The sequence below is a fragment of the Oncorhynchus tshawytscha genome, linkage group LG16, assembly GCF_018296145.1.
Source record: "Oncorhynchus tshawytscha isolate Ot180627B linkage group LG16, Otsh_v2.0, whole genome shotgun sequence".
Classification (NCBI taxonomy): Eukaryota; Metazoa; Chordata; class Actinopteri; order Salmoniformes; family Salmonidae; genus Oncorhynchus; species Oncorhynchus tshawytscha.
This window is the reverse complement of record NC_056444.1, coordinates 52,910,428-52,924,027: the sequence shown is the minus strand read 5'-3', so window position 1 is coordinate 52,924,027 and position 13,600 is coordinate 52,910,428. Positions and strand designations below refer to the sequence as shown.

Sequence of the window (13,600 nt, the reverse complement as noted above, 5' to 3'; positions counted from 1 at the left end):
GGTAGTTTGAGAGTTAAGGAGCATACTCTAGAGGGCCTAAAATATAAGGACGGCATATTTCCTTATCATATTTCCATAATAAAGTAGTAAATGCGCTTATTTTGAAGTTAAGAGGTGCCCCTTTGCTGAGGAGACATGGCTTTGTGACTCACTCTGAATGAAGGTCCCCACCAGCTTGTGCAGGTCCTCCTCCCCTGTGACACAGTGGATCTTGTGGAAGGTCTCCTGCAAGGAATCGAGAGTCCCAAAAGTCCCTCCCTGAGTGTCCAGTCCCAGTCTCCTGCGCTGCCTCTCCTCAACTAAAGACAGAGGTTAGAGGTCAGAATCAGACAGATATAAGTCAGACTTACATAAAGCAGTACACCATCAACTCAGTGCCCCAAATCAGAACTACTCAACTATTGCTTATTCTGCGTTGCATTCGGCTATTAAATAAAATAATCGGTCTGCTGAAAAGCCATGGCCCTGTGTATTTGATTTAGTAATTTGTCATTTTGTAATTGTTGTCATTGTGTGAATTAAAGCATACAAGTATAATGCTCTGTCACTTCTCATAAGCATGTATAAGCCTTTATAATGTCTTATAACAAGGCTTATAATAAGTATCTCATCTATGACCCTGTCTGCGGCTCAGGTCCTGGCCCTCCTCCTGGCTGCTGCACTCGTTGCCCTTGATGCTCATGAAGGTCTTTAGGCGGTGGTCGTGGGAGATGACCCGCTGCAGCTCGCTCACCTCCGTGCCATACTGGGTCAGGTCCTTCACCTTTTTCTCCTTCAGCAGCATCCGTTTGCACTGAGCCTCCACTCTGAAGGATCATATTCATGATGGCACACCATCGTAAAAAACAATTTCAGGTAGTCCCTCCCTGTTTTAGTCTGTTTTCTACAATGCAGACCAAATAACCTTTTTCTACTCAAAAACACATCAACACAAAAAAGCTGTATGTATTACCTGGCCTCAAAAGCAGCAGTGGACTGAGCCATCATGTCTCGGATGTCCTTGCGAATCTCCTGCAGCTCCTGAATGACAAACAGGAACACAACATTGCTCAGTGAGTTGGGTGCATCTCAATTCATTACCCATTCTAGTCATTTGATTTCTATGGTGCTGTGAGCCATACCCTCTCCATCCTGCAGTAGAGGTGGAGGAACTGCTTCCTCTCCACGTGCAAGATCTTCAGCTCCTCTCTCAGCTGCCCGTTCTTGACCAAAAGCTTGTTGAAGCGAACACGACCCTGGTGCAAAGACATGGGTGACATGTCAACACCATGACAATTCCATAAGGAGTTGACAAGAGTGCAGAAACAGACTGGCACTCAGGCTACTGCTAACCCTGTCCAGTTTGTTCTCCAGGATGAGGCTGTTCTTCTGTGTCTGGTTTGCCTCCAACTTCTGACTGTGGCATGTGGTGCTCCCTCTCCTCTGGCCAGCCAGCTTACTCTCCCAAGTCAAAATCTACCACAGAAGAAGCCGATAAAAGCAGATAAGCGAATAAATCTGGTTACCTAAGGAATATCACTAGGTATTTGAGCAAGAATAAAACATTGTCAATTGGAGCTGACTAAAATAAAATAAATTAGAAAAAGATATAGGCCTGTGTAAAGGACTTCATGCTGTTTGGTTAGCGCTTCTACCTGATTCAGCTGATATCAAGACTCAAATTTAGGAACTCTGCGCTTTTGAAAAAAGCCCTTATTCAACAAAGCTATGGGCGACACTGCAGGCTGAGGAATGAGTTTCACAGGTCCTCATATGCTACATTCACCCTCCAAACTCACTCCACAGCAATCCCAGCGGTTGAGCTGAGTGCAGCTGCAGATCTGGGTCACAGCACCATTGTAAAGGATGTCACGCTTCTTGCTTAGTGAGTACTGCTTCTCCTCTGATTCAGCTCTCAAACTCACAACCTCCCAAACACGTGACCACCCTCCTAAAACCATTGCACTATTGAAAAAAGCATTCTTAAACAGGGCAAGGGGTGACACTTCAGGCTGATGAAAGAGTTTCCCAGATCCCCATCTGCTACACCTGCAGGTTTGGGGGTAAAGTCTGTTTCTAGCATGGGTAGAATGAGGTTAAACTATCACAAATTCCTGATTATCTGGGCAATTCACATCTATGATGTTTGTAACAAAGCAATCGTCAATACAAACACCTCCTGTCTCAGATAAGCCATTTTCCCTTGTTCAGAGTCGAGCTGCTCCACCACCCTGTCGCGGTACTCCAGCATGCTGCTCAGATTTTGCGTGGCGTCTGCGTCATCCGAGCATCGAAATGGACTCTCTGAGACACGCAGGCTACGGAGAAGTTCCTCGCGTTCACCATGGAGCCTTTGGATCTCCCTCCTGGTTGGGTAACAGACATGCATCATTTGAGTGTCAAAGGAAGAAGCCATGTGCTTGTGTCATACTGGACTTAGTGCTCTTACTAGAGACAGCGTTAGCCCTGATATGGAGGAACACTGTACTACACTTAATCATACGGTTTTAAAAACCTTTTGTTAGCAATTAGGCCAGTTCAATTGACAGTGGCTGGGCTGGCTACATTTCTCCAACTAAACTCCTTTTTATTACATTTTGCATTTACATTTTAGTCATTTAGCAGACGCTCTTATCCAGAGTGACTTACAGTTAGTGTGTTAATCTTAAGAAAGCTCGGTGAGAAAACCACATATCTCAGTCATAGTAAATACATCTTTCCTCAAAGTAGCCTTCAGAAAAGTCAGTGCTAGTAGGAAAAAATAGTGTTACTTCACAAAAAGCAAGGGTGTCATTTACTTAAAACAAATTGGAGGAGGGTATTCCAGCTCTTTTTGAACTTTTCCTTTTGAAAAATAAATACAGTAATGAACACACACGTAAGGATAAAATAGTATTATTTTGAGCAAATAATGTTTTTTCAGACACAACTGCAAACTTCAAGGAGTAGGCCATTCAAGGAGTTGGTCTTATGGCGCTCCCTGATGTCATCGGCCTCCCCCTCTAGCAATAGAGAACAAAACAAAAATCCTAATTTCATGATGCTACCTGGACCCCCTATTAAGATGTGCCTTTTGCTAAGAAAATCAGGTGATAACTGAGGTGAAAAGGAGACTGGAGTAGGACTTTAAGATACTCTTTGAAGAAGTAGGTTCTCAGATGTTTTCGGAAGATGGGCATGGACTCGGGGGCGGGGGGCAATTGACCAGAGGTGGCAGAACGGAGTTCACATGTTCCACAATAAGTTGTCATGGGCGTACAGTATAGTTTCAATGTCCAGGTAAACATAGCAAAAGACCACTTTAGAGGTACACTGAATCTTAAGTAATTATGTTTTCAGTCTTTAAGACGAAAATACCCTCACAGCTGTCTGCGAATGAGATCCTGTGATTCTACGGTGTACGCCTGCCTGTCTCCTTCCATGATGCGAAACTGTCTCTGAAGTTTGCTCAACTCTGTCTCAGCTGCAACACACAACTTTGAAAACTGGTAAGTGTATCCTAATGTTTTATGGGATAAAAATAGGTAGGATATCAGATAAAAGGACATTTCTTAGTCATGCAACAGATGCTATTGAGTGCTTGTAGGTAGGGGAACTGTGAAAACGCATACCTAAGAGATCAATATCGATCTCACTGCTGTCAGAGTTGACACTACAAGCTGACCTTCTGCGACGCATGGTGGGGATTGTTCTGGAGGAGAGAAATTCAGATTACATCATGTGATATGATAAAGGGGACCATGTCTATGTTCACTCAGCACTTTGTTCCCTGGGCCCTATGGCTGGGGGAACATAGGTTGAGGGAACATTGGGCCCAGGGAACATAGAGCTGAGGGAACATAGGACCATAAGGCTGAAGGAACATAGGGTGGACCCCTGATAAAGTTAGCTATCCTAACATCACTAATTGCTATATGCTTACCTGATATGCATTTAGTTACAACACACACATATATATATATATTTAGCTAGATCAGAAGAAATATGAAGGAACAGCCTTTGGCCAATGACCACTAATATAAGGCATATTGTCCAACGGCCATAATTACACCTAACGTTATTTGCAAACTGCCTCATTTGGCTGGCTGGCTGCAGCGAACACTGGTTAACTTACATTAACGTTGGCTAACAAAAATGTGTGACTTTCTTACTGTTATCAGGATCTTGAAGCTTCCTTTTTGACAACCTCTACTTGGTCCTAGCCTTGTAGTTTGTAGATATTTGCTAAAATAATATGCAACACATTTGCCTATGACTGACTGGCTGGCTGGCTGGCTTTCTCTCCAATGTCAATGACCGATTGTAACCGTTGACGACGCTTGGCTACTTGAGCACGCGACACACATGTAGCAAAATATCTACTGACAAAATATGTAGCTAGTTGGCTAGTTACAATGTTGCAATACCGATAAATTACGTTACATTTCTATATTTGTATCGTTCGTTTTAGGTGGTTTAGATGTGAGTTTGCAAATCATGTATGCAGCCATGATATTGACAAACAAACATTGGGTCATAGACCAATGACAGTATGTGTACACTGAGTGTACGAAACACGAAGAACACCTTCCAAATATTAAGTTGCACCCTATTTTGCCCTCGGAACAGCCTCAAGTCATTGGGCGCATGGCATCTACAAGGTGTCGAAAGTGTTCAACAGTGATGTTGGCCCATGTTGACTCGAATGCTTCCCACAGTTGGCTGGATCGAGTTGGGTGGATGTCCTTTGGTTGGTGGAGCATTCTTGATACACACGGGAAACTGATAAGCGTGAAAACCCCAGCAGCGTTGCAGTTCTTGACACAACCTGTTGCGCCTGGCAAGTACTACCGTTCAAAGGCACTTAAATATTTTGTCTTGCCCATTCATCACCCTCTGAATGGCACACATACAACCTATGTCTCAAGGCTTCAAAATCATTATTTAACCTGTGTTCTCCCCTTCATCCATATTGAATGAAGTGGATGTAACAAGTGACATCAGGGATCATAGCTTTCACCAGGATTGACCTGGTCAGTCTGTCGTGGAAAGAGCACGTGTTCTTAGTGTTTTGTACACTCAGTGCATATGAAGGATCTTGAAGCAAGGATATTTTATAGAAGGCACTGAGACCCACTTATATATTTTTTGCAATTTCAGTGACTGCCACTGGGTGTCAGAGTTGTTCAACCTCTACGCATGTCTGTCAAGCACCTTTGATGTTTGTGTAGGCCAAAACAGATATTAGGCCTGGCCTATGGATAGTTATGCTACAGCTGTATTGTATTAGACAACCTCTGTAGTGTGTGTGTGTGTGTGTGTGTGTGTGTGTGTGTGTGTGTGTACTGGTGGAAAAAGTACCCAATTGTCATACTTGAGTAAAAGTAAAGATAACTTAATAGAAAATGACTCAAGTAAAAGTGAAAGTCACCCAGTAAAATACTAATTGAGTAAAATTCTAAAAGTATTTGGTTTTAAATATACTTTAGTATCAAAAGTAAATGTAATTACTAAAACATACTTAAGTATCAAAAGTAAAAGTATAAGTCATTTCACATTCTTAATAAAAAAGCAAGCCATGATGGCATAGTTTTCTTGTTTTGTTTTAAATTTACAGATGGCCAGGGGCATCCTCCAACACTCAGGCATAATTTACAAATGAAGCATGTGTTTAGTGAGTCTGCCAGATCAGGGGCAGTAGGGATGTTCTCTTGATAAGTGTATGAATTAGGCTATTTTCTTGTCCTGCTAAGCATTCAAAAGTGTACTTTTGGGTGTTAGGGAAAATTGAGTAAAAAGTACATACTTTTCTTTAGGAATGTAGTGAAGTAAAAGTTGTCAAAAATATAAATAGTAAAGTAAAGTACAGATACCCAAAAATGCTACTTAAGTAGTACTTTCAACTATGTTTACTAAAGTACTTTACACCACAGTGTGTGTGTGCGTGTGCGTGTGTGTGTGTGCACGCTCCAGCACACCCCAACTGACAACCAGTGAATTAATATGCAAAGAGAGTGACAGTACATATTCCCCCAATGTCAGAGCATACATGGCTAACAATGTATGATGCTTGATATGGATTTATTAGATATATATTTATGGTCAATGACCGACTAAACTTTAATGAAGCTAGGCTACTTGAGCAGTGAGCATGTGACACCAGCCTGGTCTCATATATTAGACGTAACATAGTAAATGTACATCTGGGACACTCAAATTAGTATGATATGTTACATTTGGTATGGTTACAGATGACAGAAGGTTACTTAAGGCAAAAACGAAAGATGGATGGGAGTATAACACGAATGTCTAGCAACCCGAAGGTTGCGTGTTTGAATCTCATCATGGACAACCTTAGCATTTTAGCTAATTAGCAACTTTGCAACTACTTACTACTTTTGTAGATACTTTGCACCTACTTAGCATGTTAGCTAACCAGTCCCCTACTTCTTCTTCAAGGTTTTATGGCAGACACCTATTGTTAAGGGGTATTGGGGGAAAAAAACAATTCCATTGCTGGAAGATTTGCTCATCCACACTCACAATGATGCATTTTTTCTCAAATTTCCTCTCTGTTTGCGCTGTGCCCGTGGACAACCAGTGCAATAAATGCTACAAAGTCCATCTACTTGACATGCAACATGTCAGGATCCCTCTGTTGACAAGGAATATTATCCGGCATCTCTAATCCTACTATCATTATTTATTTAACTTCAGTCCTTTCTTCTACTCTTTTCACTGCCCCCTGATTCCATCCACCATGCTGGTTAGTTTGTGTGCACCAACCACTTCATCCAATTCTTCATATATATATAATTTGCTTTTACTTCTAGCGCCACCCCAGAGATACCGTTGATAGGCGCCCTGCTTCGAAGATCCACACACCACACAACACATTACAATCTGATATCTTCTTGAGGTGCAAAGCACGCTCCTTCTGTTTCATTGATACACAAAAACAAAACTAGATTGGCACACTTCTCGTTGCTCTTATAGACGCCACCTCATCCAACGCCTACACAATTTTTATAGAGACTTCAATCAGATCTCCCAGATAACATTGATCTAAAAACCCTTACTTTAATTTACTAGATTCCACTACCACATTACTTCTCTTATTTCCTTTTGCAATTCCTCTCACGCGCATCTCCACTCGGCATGCCATCTGATTCAAACATAACGTTAGTGGTCACCAACCCTTCCCCTAACCCTTTAATTTAACTCCTTACCCTAACCTTAATCCCTAGCTAGCTTTAGCCACCCAGCTAACGTTACTAGGTGGCTAACACAAACTTCTCTACCCAATGTCAATCTAGCACTGAAAGTAAAATTAATTGGAGTGTTGAGATTACAAAACCTGTGTTTTTTATATGGGATTCCAACCTTGCTCGCATTCCTAGTTTCACTGACAATAGCATACAGATAGTTTCCCTAGAGCAACTTTCAGACATATTTCAGGAGTGATAGGCAAGATGGAGCCACAGCTGAACACACAGGTTATTCCATCAGTGGTTCTTGTTAATGGTCTGAATCAGGAGTACACTACTGCAGTCAAACAGTTACAACAGCTACTGAATAGAGCAGCTAAAGTTTCTCATGCACACTCATACACTTTTCGGATGGGCTTCCGTGGGAATTGCAGGAGGGACTGAACCAACTGAATAAGCATATCCAAACATTTTTACGGAACTGAGCTCAGATTCTACACAGCGCATTACGATTCAGTGCATTGGAGACCAGATGCAGCTGTAAAGATTTTGAACTACTGGCTAGACCAATTAAACTACTAAGAGGGGAAGACAGTACTAGTGTCACTCCCCAACACACCAATGTCCTTAACCTATCAGTTACTTTTAGGCTTACAGCAGCAGAACAGTAGCTTCTGGAAAAGGGCCTCATGTTTATCCCTACACCCGCTAAGATCGCATGGAGCTCAGGAGGGATCTTCATACTTAGCACAGGAAATTAATATGTGATCATTTGAACTATAATAGTGATGATCAAAGATGACCATTTATTAGTCCATCCCACCGGGAACCCAATCTGCAGTCAGTGTCTCATACGATACAGACCTTATGATTGATGGCTAAATAAAAGGAATCAAATCAAATCAGAGTTTATTTGTCACGTGCGCGGAATACAACAGGTGTAGACCTTACAGTGTATTGCTTAGTTACAGGCCCTAACCAATAGTGCAAAAAATATGTATCTGGTGAACAATGGGTAGGTAAAGAAATAAAACAGTAAAAAGACAGGCTATAAAAGTAGCGAGGCTACATACAGACACCGGTTAATCAGGCTGATTGAGGTAGTATGTACATGTAGATATGGTTTACGTGACTATGCATATATGATGAACCGAGAGTAGCAGTAGCGTAAAAGAGGGGTTGGCGGGTGGGACACAATGCAGATAGCCCCGTTAGCCACTGTGCGGAAGCACTAGTTGGTCGGGCCAATTGAGGTACTATGTACATGAATGTATAGTTAAAGTGACTATGCATATATGATAAACAATGGTGTGTGTAATGAAGCTTGCTAGGGCTGGTGGTTAGTAGACCCGCGACTTTGGGTGCCTGAGCGGGGTAGCGGGAGTATGCGTGACAGCCGAAACCACTCATCCACCGCAGGGGCCTCGATCTGGCTCAGGGTCCTCGTGGCCAGCTGATACCCCTGGTTGCACTGGAAAGGAGTCAGCCTGGTGGAGAAGTGACGAAGTGAGTTGTGGGCATACTCTTCCCAGGGAAGGAACCCAGGCCCACTCCCCCTGCCGGTCCTTCTAAGGAATCTTCCAGCTCCTGGTTAGTCCTCGCCACCTGCCCGTTGGACGGTACCTGGAAGCGAGGCTGGCTGTGGCCCTCAGCTGCTCCATGAAGGCTTTCCATACACACAATGTGAATTGGGGGCCACGGTTGGAGACGATGTCCTCTGGAAGGTCATCGTGCCAGAAGACCTGCTGGAACAGTGCCTTAGCGACCTGGAGAGCGGTAAGGAGACCAGAGGGATAAAACAGCAGGATTTAGATAATCTGTCCACAACAACCATAATAGCTCTGAAACCATCAGACAGAGGGAGATCCGTAACGAAGTTTATGGACAGATGGGACCAAGGTTGCTGAGGCATGGGAAGGGGAAGGAGTTTCCCTGGTGGAGCGTGCCGGGGAGATTGTTTGGGCACATACAGAACATGAGTTGACGTAGCGGGCGACATCCTGTGTCAAGTTGGGCCACCAGTACTTCACAGAGATGGATTGATTGGTGGGGGTGATACCTGGGTGTCAAGCGGCAAGGGATGTGTGCCCAGGTCAACAGCCAATCCCTCACCACCGTGGGGATGTAGATGTGCTTAGGAGGGCAGGTAGCAGGCGCCGGGTCTCTCTCCAGAGCCTGGCAGATGTCCACATCTACATCCCAAATCACGGGGCCAACGATACGGGAGGGTGGAAAGATGGGCTGGTGGGCGCTCACAGGACTCAACTAGAGGTCGACCGATTAATCGGAATGGCCGATTAATTAGGGCCGATTTCAAGTTTTCATAACAATCAGTAATTTTGGACACCAATTGGACATTTTTTTTTTGTTACACTTTTATTTAACTAGGCAAGTCAGTTAACACATTCTTATTTTCAATGACGGCCTAGGAATGGTGGGTTAACTGCCTTGTTCAGGGGCAGAACGACAGATTTTCACTTTGTCCACTCTGGGATTCGTTTTTGCAGCCTTCCGGTTACTAGTCCAACGCTCTAAACACCTGTCTTACATTGTACTCCACGAGGAGCCTGCGTGGCAGGCTGACTACCTGTTACACGAAGGCAGCAAGAAGCCAAGGTAAGTTGCTAGCTAGCATTAAACGTATCTTATTAAAAAAAACAATCAATCTTAACATAATCACTAGTTAACTACACATTGTTGATGATATTACTAGTTTATCTATGCGGTGCCTGTTTGTCATCGAATCACAGCCTAACAAGCGGAAAAAAACACTGTTGTTGCACCAATGTACCTAACCATAAACATCAATGCCTTTCTTAAAAATCAATACACACGTATATATTTTTAAACCTGCATATTTAGTTAATTTTCCCTGCTAACATGAATTTCTTATAACTAGGAAAATGGTGTTACTTCTTGCGTTCTGTGCAAGCAGTCAGGGTATATGCAGGAGTTTGGGCCGTCTGGCTCATTGCAAACTGTGTGAAGTACATTTATTCCTAACAAAGACAGTAATTAATTTGCCAGAATTGTACATAATGACATAACATTGAAGGTTGTACAATGGAAGAGCAATATTTAGACTTAGGGATGCCATCCGTTAGATACAGAACCGTTCCGTATTTTATTTCACTGAAATAATAAACGTTTTGTTTTTGAAAGGATAGTTTCCGAATTCGATCATATTAATGACCAAAGTCTCGTATTTGTGTGTTATGTTATAATTAAGTCTATGATTTGATAGAGCAGTCTGACTGGGCGATGGTAGGCAGCAGCAGGCTCCTAAGCATTCATTCAAACAACACTTTTGTGCGTTTGTCAGCAGCTCTTCGCAATGCTTCAAGCATTGCGCTGTTTGTGACTTTAAGCCTATCAACTCCCAAGATTAGGCTGGTGTAACCGATGTGAAATGGCTAACTAGTTAGAGGGGTGCGCACTAATAGTGTTTCAAACGTCACTCGAGACTGGGAGTAGTTGTTCCCCTTGCTCTGCAAGGGCCGCTGCTTTTGTGGAGCGATGGGTAACGATGCTTCGACGGTGGTTGTTGTGTTCCTGGTTCGAGCCCAGGTAGGGGCGAGGAGCGGGACGGAAGCTATACTGTTACACTGGCAATACTAAAGTGCCTATAAGAACATCCAATAGTCAAAGGTATATGAAATACAAATGGTATAGAGAGAAATAGTCCTATAATTCCTACAACTTCTTACCTGGGAATATTGAAGATTCATGTTAAAAGGAACCACCAGCTTTCATATGTTCTGAGCAAGGAACTTAAACATTAGCTTTTTTTACATGCAACATATTGCACTTTTACTTTCTCCTCCAACACTTTGTTTTTGCATGATTTAAACCAAATTGAACATGTTTCATTATTTATTTGAGGCTAAATTGATTTTATTGATGCATGTTAAAAGTGTTCATTCAGTATTGTTGTTATTGTCATTACAAAAAAGTACATTTAAAAAAATTAAGGCAAGGTAAGGGAAAGCAGGTCTTCAGGCATCCTGGTGCCCAGGTGGTGATTTTCATCCTCAACCAGGCTACTCTTCTTACTGGGGAACGATGGTTAATTACCTCAGTGAGCAAATCAATGAAACATTATGTAGCGTGATTTAAATCATCCTCTAGATAAATCAGCTCCCAGGGCACAGCAGCCAAATCATTTTGAAATAGCCCCTGATTAAGTGTTTTAACATTTCTCTTGACCGCAGTCCTTGGATGTTTCTTTGGAACCTTGGTGTTCATGGTTATGGTCACAATATTATGGTCTGTCCAGCCCACTGGCATTGATCTGGATTTTAAGCATTGCAATGGTATATTACAGAAGAGCAGATCAATGCACGTGTCCGAACAGTGACCTAACTTAGTTGATGAGCTAGTTGTATCATTAACCAGTTTCAAACCACAGCTCTCTGCATATCGCAACCCTTTCCTTGTCAAGAGGAGTGTTACATTCCCCAGTTGCTGTGTTGTAGTTTGTGTATTTGTGTGTGTGTATTTCAGGAAATGGCTTCCCGAAATCCCTCAAGCAGCTGATTGGTCGACTCCATGGCTAATTGGAGAGCTGACCCCACCCCCTCGTCAAGACACAGCTGTCTCCAATTACGCATTTTTTCTGAAGCTATATAAAAGCCAGTGTTCTGTTCAGAAGAGAGATCATTGCTGAGAGATCATTGCTGAGAGATCATTGCTGATGGTGATATACTGTGTTGGTTGTTCTCAGAGGGAGATGATTAGTGTGTCCTGTATTGGTTGAGTGAGAGAGCTGATTGGTTATGTCTGTGTCAATAGGACGCAGTGTTTTGGTTATTGAAATTGTTTGTGTTACTCTGTTTCATTTGATCCCAGGGGGGAAGGGGGAGGCACCTAGGGAGTGCTTACGCAAGAGGCCCGCGGGCATACATATACCTGTAGTATATTCATTGTCTAGGCACACTAGGTAAGTCCTGGGCAGACCACCCCCTGTATTTTGGTTAGGGCACCAGGTGGTGCTAAATTAGGTAAGTATTGGTTAGGCAGGTACGATAGGAGATGGGGCTTTGATATTTACTTTCTTTGCTCTGGTTCCGTCCAGCCCCTTTTCCCCATATTACCGTGTGAAGGAATAAATTCCTATTAAACGGTAAATTCTCTGCCTTTTGTCATCCTTACTCGGAACTACAGTCCATACCTCTTTCACTTCACGGAGAGTTGAGTTGTAGCAGGGTGTTGCGTTCCCTCTACATAGAGACGTGCGTAACAAGGAGATCAATAGCGCATGCATTTGTTATAGCTGAAGTCATGATACACTACAACAAACTCAGATTTGAACATTGAATTAAAATAGCCAGGGAGTTACTCGAGTCCCTATATAGTTGCCCATTGATGTAAAGTTTATCCATCACCATGGAGACTTTGAATGGGTGCAGTGATGAGGAAGGGAAGGCTTTCTTGGTGCAAGGGTCCCACGGTAAGGATGAGTGGTGCTGTGATGTGCGTGATAGGAGACGGGGGTCTGGTCGATGAAATTCCCCACGGCACCGGAGTACACTAGGGCTGTATAGGCAACACCTAAGGGACAGCCAGCAAAATGGAAACCAGGAAGGGTTTGATGGAAAACCATGAAGGAATACTCACACCTCCCCTGGGAGACGGATGATCACGGGGCCGTCCCTCTGGCCTAGTGGACCTCGGTTTGGGATGCACCAGACACCGCTGGAGTTGATGCCCCTCCTGGCCAGAATAGGGACACAGCCCCAGGTGTCTCTAGTGATACTGCTCTGCCGCGACGAGGTGTGACCCCTAACTCCATGGGTTCAGGCTCTGCCTCAGAATGGCCAAAGGAGGAGGACAAGGAAAGCGCTGGCACTCCTGAACGAGGTCGTCCAGATGGATGGCCATCGTGACGAGCATGTCCAATGAAAGGTTGTCATCCAGGCACGCCAACTCCATCTTGACCACCCCTGCAGTCAGAGTACCGGTTCGTTCCATCCGATGGAGGCTGCCACTGGCCGGAAGGTGAGGTACTCCTGAGCTGTCTGTGCACCCTACCGGAGTTGGAATTGTCACTCACCTCCCTCTGCTGGATGGTTGAAGACCGCTGTGAACAGAGCCATGAATCTCTCGTAGGAACTCTTACTCTCCCCTAGACGGCTATAGCCAACGCCCGCCTGGTCAGTAGGGAAGTGACCGTGGCAACCTTGGACCTCTCGGTGGTGGGGCTCCAGTCTGATGGGCGAAATAGAGGGAGCACTGGAGTAGGAAGCCAAGGCATTTGGATGGAGTCCCATTCTACTTGTCCGGGAGGGACAGTCGGGCATCACCACCCTAGGCAGACTGCTGGGTAGGCTGAGGGACTGGTTCACCGGGACGACTCGAGGTAAAAGGCCCTCCGCTAGTTGTAGGCGAATCCTCTCGGGTGGTGTCGAGGCAGTGGAGGACGCAGAGGACCTCAT

The 13,600-nt window shown here is 43.9% G+C and overlaps 1 protein-coding gene across 1 annotated transcript in view; it reads right to left on the bottom strand.

Annotated features, from left to right (window-relative positions):
* The window catches only part of LOC112233014 (coiled-coil domain-containing protein 63-like), a 17,984-nt gene extending 4,384 nt beyond the window's left edge, over nucleotides 1–13,600 (bottom strand). The window contains exons 1-12 of the mRNA XM_042299916.1: nucleotides 13,219–13,600; nucleotides 9,279–9,358; nucleotides 8,790–8,932; nucleotides 8,516–8,653; nucleotides 3,591–3,670; nucleotides 3,343–3,442; nucleotides 2,156–2,345; nucleotides 1,333–1,455; nucleotides 1,122–1,235; nucleotides 953–1,020; nucleotides 619–806; nucleotides 153–302 (exon numbers count right to left, since the gene is read on the bottom strand). Coding sequence (XP_042155850.1) covers nucleotides 153–302; nucleotides 619–806; nucleotides 953–1,020; nucleotides 1,122–1,235; nucleotides 1,333–1,455; nucleotides 2,156–2,345; nucleotides 3,343–3,442; nucleotides 3,591–3,670; nucleotides 8,516–8,653; nucleotides 8,790–8,932; nucleotides 9,279–9,358; nucleotides 13,219–13,600 — 1,756 coding nt within the window. The remainder of the gene's footprint in view (nucleotides 1–152; nucleotides 303–618; nucleotides 807–952; nucleotides 1,021–1,121; nucleotides 1,236–1,332; nucleotides 1,456–2,155; nucleotides 2,346–3,342; nucleotides 3,443–3,590; nucleotides 3,671–8,515; nucleotides 8,654–8,789; nucleotides 8,933–9,278; nucleotides 9,359–13,218) is intronic.